At 39.6% G+C, this 8,806-nt stretch overlaps 1 protein-coding gene across 3 annotated transcripts in view; it reads right to left on the bottom strand.

The window, feature by feature from the left end:
- The window catches only part of palm1a (paralemmin 1a), a 31,177-nt gene continuing 22,371 nt past the window's right edge, over positions 1-8,806 (bottom strand). The window contains exons 7-9 of one of the 3 annotated variants that reach the window (XM_058401124.1): positions 8,408-8,482; positions 4,633-4,764; positions 1-3,285 (exon numbers count right to left, since the gene is read on the bottom strand). In XM_058401124.1, the coding sequence (XP_058257107.1) occupies positions 2,729-3,285; positions 4,633-4,764; positions 8,408-8,482 (764 nt within the window). In that variant the 3' untranslated portion in view covers positions 1-2,728. The remainder of the gene's footprint in view (positions 3,286-4,632; positions 4,765-8,407; positions 8,483-8,806) is intronic. The other 2 variants (XM_058401125.1, XM_058401127.1) reach the window with 2 other exon arrangements.

The raw sequence follows: 8,806 nt of genomic DNA, 5'->3' as shown, positions 1-8,806 counted from the left end.
TCCTTAAAGCACGTCACATTTTAATATCTCGTTTAAAATTCGTTCTACAGCACTTTCAAGCCGGTAAGAAAGCAGACCTTCACAGCTGAGAAAGCGCACAGAGCCGTGGCAGTGGGAGCACACACACACCAATTCCCAGGTGGAAATAAAAAAAACAAAACAAACAAAACGAAACCTAAGATGGGTCTGTCCTTCAAGGAAGAAAATGGAGCATTAAAGTAGATGAGAGTTTTGCTCCAACACAGGAAGTGACCTCATCGACACTATCACGCTTTCACTCCTCATGCTCCTAGACACTATGTTCAATACATCAATCTCATAGACATTATGGATGATACAGGGCAAGACTTCAACTACAGGGAGAGGGAGACATTACCGACTGATGGATACGGATATGAAGATATAATGATCAATATATCTATAAAAAGCATGCATGTGTACAAAGAGAAAACGCCCCGGCAAGGGGCCGGGCAACAAGGCATTCGGGGCCGAGGAAAATCATCTGAACTGGAATGTTAGTACTGACAGACAGTAGAGTGTGCTGCTGAGCAAGTCTGAGGTAAGTGATGATGCTGAGAGTGTTATGTGTGAGTCAGGGTGATGGGACAGGAAGCCCAGATTAACTGTAGGTTAAGGTTAAGCGTTAAAGATATTGTCTTATGGTTTTGTATAACCACATAAGGAGCTGGATTCTGAGACACCGACTAACAAGACATCTTTCCAAATGGAAATATTGTTATGAAATATGCTTTTAATTGGATGAAAGGGTCCCATATTATCTACCACAATGTGTTATATACGAATCTCTGTGAGCCTTTCTAAATGAAAAGGCACCCAAAGAAAATCTTCTCAGAAGAAGAAATGAAGTACTGGCAATGCTATTATACTGAATGTAGAACACAGCCACACCCACCCACCCACACACACACACACACACACACACACACACCACACACACACACACACACACCACACTAACACACAAATGCACTTATGCACTATCAAGCCACCAATTTACCTTCTGACTATCCTGGTAGCGTCATTAAAAAAGCCCAACGCAGCTTTATCCTCCTACCTACAACAAAGTTATCTGATAATGTTACTCACTATTATGTTACAGATAATAAATGAATAAAACAATGCAAAAAGGAAGCGATCTGTTCACACGCAAGATATTATTATTAGAAAATAATAACAAAGTGATACACTGCAATACTGACGGCACTTGGAGCGAAGGTTATGAGGGCTAGCCTTGCTGTTTCATGAAACATATAATGTGCTGCGTGACCGCTCGGATTGTTTAGCACCACAGGAATCTTTATCTTTAATCAGAGAATAAACCAGATTCCATTCAGTGGACATACATAGCTATCCGTTTAATGAGTCAGGGCACCACTTTTTTTCAGATCTGAATGCAGGGACTCCACCAAGACCTCTATGTTATTTATTGTGACAAATATTAGAATCGCCGCTGAATATAACGACTGGCTTGCTTATATGAGTGTTCTTGCATAGGTTCTGCTCCAGCAAATTAGTCGTGAATTTAAAAGAAGTGGATCGTTCTGCCTGAGAGGAGATTGAAGGCAGTGTATGATGGCATCATCAGGATGCCTGTTTGCTTCACAGGCAGCTGACTTGGTTTGACTATTCTAACTAATAATAAAAAAGGCAGTGCCTTTATCAGCCATCCAAACCAAACCGGCTAAATTCTATTCGATTTTAAAGTCTTTAATGCGGTGTAGTATGTTGGATTGTTTAACAGAGAGGAAATATTAGACATGATTGGGTGTGTGTGTGTGTGTGTGTGTGTGTGTGTGTGGCACAGTTGAATGCAGTTGGGAGACAATGAAACATCTTAACATCGTACTAATAATAAATGTGAGGGTCTGTGAAGTGCGATTTTTTTTAATGGCAATGACTGACATAAAACAAAAGCGGTTGAGCGTTCGAATAATAGACACACACACACACACACACACACTTGCCAAGTCAACAGACCACTAAGCATCTCTACCACTGAAATCCCATTACACTCACTACCTCAAGAGTAACCTTCAGCCCTCATTCTCTCGCATGAGGAAAATTACTCGCAGCTTTGATCAGTCATGAATGTAGAATTACGCACAATTTTGAGGCGATCAGCCTCCACACTACCCCGGCGGTCCCTCTCACCCCCGACCCCACCCCATTTTTAGGAGAAAGATAATGCAATAACAGGACCAGAGAGCATCCACACATCATGCTTCTGCAAGAAAAAAAAATGTTAGGGCGCTTGATAAAGCAACAGAAAATAAATATATATTAAAAATAAATGATTCATATAGTGTATATTATATAGTTACAGAGATATCTGAGTCCTTCTTATGCAAATATGAAAAATGAAAAACAAAAAAGGGTTTGTTGATCTTATAGCAATGATAAAGATACTTCATCTGCTAACTTCTTTGCTGAAGGTATCAGGCGCCACTCGTGTAACAGCTTTTGTCTTAGTTGCAACTAAACCAAAACCAAAGGAGGCTAAAGAATATGACAGGAACAACAAAAAATGGAAAAATAAAGTAAATTATAAAACTGGTACAAATGAAGTAAGAAAACAATAGCTTTCTATCAAAAGATACAAGATGTTTTCTCTGCTCTCTTTTGTTTGTTGGTATTATTTTGTCTGTGAGGTGACACGATGCACCAATCTGAGAAAGAAAAGTCCCAAGTTCCCCAGTGAAGAAGTGTTTCACATGATGGAACAGCATTTGCAAGGCTGCTTTTCTTTGCTTTTAATTTCAGCAGCTCCAGCCTCGGGTTCGCCCTCTTCGCCTTTCTCTTCCTGGGCTTTTGCCGGCTCAGCTGGGCCTCCGTTTGGTGGTGCCTGCTCCTCTGTGGCTCCATTCTTGTTTTCTCCATCCTCGATGACTACCAGCTCAGCTTTGACCGTGGTGCTTTCGAGCCCCAGTACCTTCTTCGTCTCGTCCTCATCCTCCACGTCCTGGTAGCCCATGAACACCATTGTGACCGGCTTGTCTGCACTGGCATCGTTTACCTCGGTCTGGGTCACGGCCGGCGAGGGTTTGGCTTCTACACCGGTGATCTCTTTGACTGGAGTGACCCCGACCTGTCCCGTTCCTGCCTCAAGCTTCTCGCCTGCCTCCATCACATGTTGGGGTGTGGCTTTGCTGCCGTCGCTCATGGAGGCCTCATCGGCCTTGTGGATGAGCTCCTCCACTTCGGACGAGCTGAGCTGGTGCACGCCGTTGGTCAGTGGGCCGTCTGTCCCACGCACCTCGTGCACCACTATAAAAGAATGAAATCTCATTATCATAGTCTTATGTGTAAACTTATGTGTACTTTATTCAAACCATTTACTCTACAAGGCTGTCATAATCATAAGTACAGTGTCAGGTACTGACTTTAAAATGCACTTAAGATGATTTCTGTATGTATTACAGACTTCACTGTTCTCCCTATGTAAAATGCTATGCACAAATCCATTAGCATGTTTTAAAGATGCAGTTTGTAATTTTAAAGAGTATTTCTAGACCCCTAACAATAATAAAATACCTTAGAAAAACTCTGATTTGTAATAATCATGCATGGGGTATGATTAGTGTGTTTCAAGCATCAGGTTCCATTTGTTTCTGGCCCAGAAATTAGCTCTGCCCTCAGCTGGAGCAGAGCTCTGTCTTGTCTTGCACAAGGAAATTTTGAAAGAATGGATAGGTCAGTTGGAGAGGACCAGGAAGGCTCGTCACTGTTTTTTCCCTGCACTTGTATTTGTAGCCAGGAGAGGGCTCTGAATATTACAAACTGCTCCTTTAATTTAATAATGACCAGTGACGGAATCAAAAAGGATGTGAATATAGTTATGACAGCCTTATTGCACATAGACACAGCAAAGAGATCAATGATCACCAAGGGGAGGATTGTGGAGTAACTGGGGGATGAAAGTAAAATTCACATCACTTTCTGCCCAGGACTTGTACAGAGCCTGGCAAGCTTAGCGTACCATGAGCAAAGCAGCTAAGCAGGACAAACTAGCTAGAAAAGCTAGAAGGGCTGGGAGTGCTTGAAAAGCAAACAGATTAGTATCTGAACATTTTCAAGACAATTTTTATTTAAAGATAATCTTATTTAAAAAACAAAAAAAACATGAACACTCAAATTGATTGGAACAAATCACTGATAAATGCTAAAGAAGGTAGCTACAATCACACACTTCTTAAAATAAATAAATAAGCGGAGTGAAGCGGAATGGCATGCCTGACTAGTGAGTTCAGTATAAGCAGCAAATTAAATGTTTTAGAGAAATTGGGATGAAAATAAACAAAAATCCCAACAGTTAAGCCATGCTAAGCTGACAAACCTTTACGAGAAGCTGCTAAACAGATCACTTTCACTGTATTTCTTTTTAAATTCATGATTTCTAATGATTCTAATATATACTTATATTTATTCTCCTTTTGTCTTGGTCTTGATTCCACTAAGCAAACTACTCCTCTGCACAATTTTTCAACAGTTTGTGTATCGAGTTCATAGACATAAGAAGCTGAACTTCTTATAGTGAACTTCTCGTAAAGCAGTCTTGTTTCTCCAAAAAGTTTACAGCTGTTATATCCATCTATATATTCCCGAACCAGTCACCTTTCCGTTCATCCTCATACACTTTGACCCCCTGGTGAGAGAGATCTTTGGGCAGTAGTGTGTTGGTGGACAAGACTTTGGTCTCGCCTGTGACCAGGTCCTTCTCAACTGTGATCTCTACGGAGTACATCGCTGGGCATTCAACAAGAGGAGAGATTAACATCCTGCCATGGTGTGCTCTCGTTCTCCCATAAACATCACTCCTTTACTCACTACCCTTTATACTGCTTCTTTATTTATCAATTTATTTGCAGTATTGATGAGTCTCCAATTATATTATTAGTACCATCAGAGCAAATGAGCTTGTTCACCATCTAGATCTGATAGCAGCTTTTATTTTATACAGAACTGATTTATTTTATATATTGCACAGAGATGGCGAGTCATGGAATTGGAAATAGAGGCTAGAATCCAATATCTACCAACAGTTTAACAATCAGGCTTGAGCAATCATATCTCAAGGTCTGATTTGGATGTACAGTCTGGGCTTGAAAGAAATCAGCCCCAGACACTACTTCACAGCATTTTATATATTTTTCTTCTGAGCATTGGTGGTGCTGTTGCATTTGTTTTTTTTGTTTGTTTTTTTTTTTACCAAAATCCAAAATAATCATACTGAAAACAATTGTTAAGAGCAAATAATCAGCCACATGTTGCACCGGATAAACCAAAGTTTGATCAGAACTCAGGGTGTAAAGTCAATCCTAAACCATACATTGATAGTAATTCGGTTAAAACCTGAATCACAGACATGTTTGTTATGAAGTGTAAGGTGATTCCAAATCAAACATTTGTTGCACAATGTGTCATTGAAACCAACCAATCAGAAACATGTTATGACATAATCACATTTTTGATATATCACAGCTATAATGACGAGGCATTGACACAGGGAAGTGCTTAATGTCTGTTTTTTTTGTAGAATATATATTCACTTTGATTAAAATTCACTAATATTCACTTAGGAATAAAATAAAATAAGGATAAAATAGTTAAATAATTTTTTTTATTTATTTATTTATTTATTTATTTTCCCCCTCTCCTTTCTCTGTTTATCTTCTTTTGTAAAGCTGCTTTGAGACAATGTCCATTGCAAAAGGAGCAATACAAATAAAATTGAATTGAATTTAATTGAACTTTAAGTTTAATCCTAGACAAATTAGAATCATCTATAGTATTGTGCTTTTTCGTCTCGTTTGCCACATTTCTAACAGAAATTAAGTGATTAATAATAAATAGACAATTTGTGGTCTTATAATCTTTCCTGTGTTTGTGTACCATTTAGAAATTGTATTTTACACTGTACATGACAGAACTGTCCATTTTAAATTACATAGTAGTTTTATCATGTGAAAGGTACAAGTACTAGGGCATAGGTATAATTTTTAAATTATAAATTGAGACTGTTTACACTATACAGCTCAAAGTATGTGAACTCCTGGCCATCACACCCATATCCCAGATTGATTCCTAGCTATAATAAGCGCTACTCTCCTGGGAAGGTTAGAAGATTTTGATTGTGTCTTTGGGGATTTGTGATCATTCAGCTACAAGAGCATTAGTGAGATTAGACACTGGTGTCAGATTGAGGAGGTCTGGGGTGAAGTCACTGTTTCAGTTCATCCACAAAGGTGTTGAAGTCAGGGTTCTGTGCAGGACACTCGAGTTCTTCCAGTCCAAACTTAACACACCATGTCTTTATGGAACTCGCTTTGTGCAGAGGGGCATTGTCGGGCTAGAACAGGTTTGGATTTCATAGATCCAGTAAAGGGAAATTGTAATGCTGCAACATACAAAGGTATTCTAGACAATTGTGTGCTTACAATTTTGTAGCAACAGTTTAGGGAAGAACCTCATATGGGGGTCCCAGGTGTCCACATATTTTTGGCCATAGAGTGTACAGTATGACCCAATAATTTTTCCTACATAGTCATCATTTACAGGGCATGGTGCAACAGGCTGCAGATGCTAGATGCCAAACATGAAGCTTATAATTATGTGGGATATGGATGTGACTTAAATATAACATTCATAATCTATGGAGCAAGTTTTTTAAATTCCTTCAAAAAATATATATTTATTCACTCGGTGAACAAGAAAGTTTGGAGCATACTAATTATGTTTGAGAAACAACCTGATTAGTTCATGATTACTGAGGAAATTCTTGGTAGTGATATCTTGTGTGGTTCACAGAAACATAACTATTTTGCAGCCTTTAATTATCATTTCAATTACGGCCTTAAGAGCTGATGGTGCCCGTTTGTTTCGTGTTATTTTGTTAAGTATTGTATTCAGCCACTGCAGGCTGCCATGACAACAGCAGCACCAAGATAACCTTTTCATAGGAGTCCGGCTGCCATGGCAACCTCAAATTTTGTGAAACAATATATTTAAAAATAACTTTTCTAATAACACACTGCTATTTTTCTCAGCTTTACACTGTTAAGTAAAGGATTTCACTGTATGAACATACCGAAACACAGGCATGCAGACAAAAACTGAGAAAAGACAGTAAGTGTTAGAAGACACAACACAACATTCGACAAAATGAAGGTGGGGAGACGCTAGAGGCCTGAGTCTAGATAAAAAAGTAACACAGATCGCTGTATGTACACCGACCAGCCATAACATTAAAACCACCTGCTTGCTATTGTGAAGGTCCCTCACGTGCTGCGAAAACAGCTCTGCTCCATGGTCCAGTTCTGACACTCACATGCCCATCGTAGGCGCTTTCCGCAGTGGACATGGCTCAGCAGGGTGACTCACGGTGACTGGTCTGCAGCTACACAACCGCATGTTCTGACACCTTTCTATCATAGCCAGCATGAACGTTTTCAGCAATTTGTTCTGCAGTTCTTCTGTAGGATCAAACCAGATGGGCTAGCCTTTGTTCTCCATGCACATCAATAAGCCTGAAGAGCTCAAGGCACTGTCTCTGGTTCAGCACTTCTCCTTCGAACTACTTTTGGTACTTACTAACCATTGCATATTGGGAACACCACACAAGACCTGCTGCTCTGACCCAGCTGTCTCACCATCACAATTTGGCCCCCAGAGTCGCTCAGATCCTTACACTTGCCTATTTTTCCTGCTTCGAACACATCAGCTGTCTGTTCACTTGCTGTTTAATCTATCCAACCCATCTTGTGCTACCACCTGTCAGTGGTATTAATGTTATGACTGATCGTTTTTTGTGCAATGCTTATAAATACATGCTTATATTTATACAGTATATACGCTATATTAAGTCTTAGCGCACAATTATTTATAATAACAAAATATTATAAGTAAATCTTTAACTAGTTCTAGTATGGACATGATTTCTTCTTGGACCTGAGCTTCACTTGCCTTTTTAAGAACAACTTAAAGTAAATGAAAAAGTCTGAAAGAAAAATCACCACCATTTAGAGACAGACAGGCTCTGCTGTGAGAGCTATAAGGACTAAATCAGTCCCTCGCTTTCTCAGGGTATTTCTAGAGCCCTTAAAGGCCCTCCACCACATTTCACCACTCCTCTCCAGGCAACAGCGTCACAGACAATGTAAATGTTTGATTAATGAGTAAGACAAGGCCTCAGGATATGAGAACGATTACAATGGAGGCCGTTCCTGAACAAAAGTTTCATTCTGTGCCAGGTCTAAAGGACCGCACATTTTCATGTGTCCAATCAAACTTTAGATTTTTCTTTCTTTTTTTTTAAATTAAACATAAAGCTGAAGCTGGAGATATGATTGAGGGTTAATGTCTAAATGAGCTACGCTGGACAGGCACTCACCTGCTCTCATCATGTCAGAGTCACCCCTGGATTTCTCCAGTCGAGGGCTGACGTGAACTTTGATCTCTCTGACCTCTAATGAAGGTCATGAAACAAGGATATGAGGAGCAAAGGAGGACAGAGTGATAACAAGTAGACGTAGGAAGACAGAGAAACAGATGCTGAAGGAGTGTGATGACTGAAGAAGGCATTCCTTCTGAAGAAGAGCCTCGGAGATTTGATTTCTGACTCGACTGAACGAAAACCAAACAACTGTCTGCCAACTCATTCATTAGCTACTGTTATACTCTCCATCCTGACTGATGAGGTGGATTTGGGTTTTTTTTTTCTCTAGGATTTGCATTTTCTAAAAGATTAGAAGATGCAAATGTTCAGTAAATTGAGTACACTTTAACTTAG

This window comes from Hemibagrus wyckioides, linkage group LG10, assembly GCF_019097595.1.
Source record: "Hemibagrus wyckioides isolate EC202008001 linkage group LG10, SWU_Hwy_1.0, whole genome shotgun sequence".
Lineage (NCBI taxonomy): Eukaryota > Metazoa > Chordata > Actinopteri > Siluriformes > Bagridae > Hemibagrus > Hemibagrus wyckioides.
Note: the sequence above shows the minus strand (reverse complement) of the source record. Positions and strands in the feature narration are given on the sequence as shown.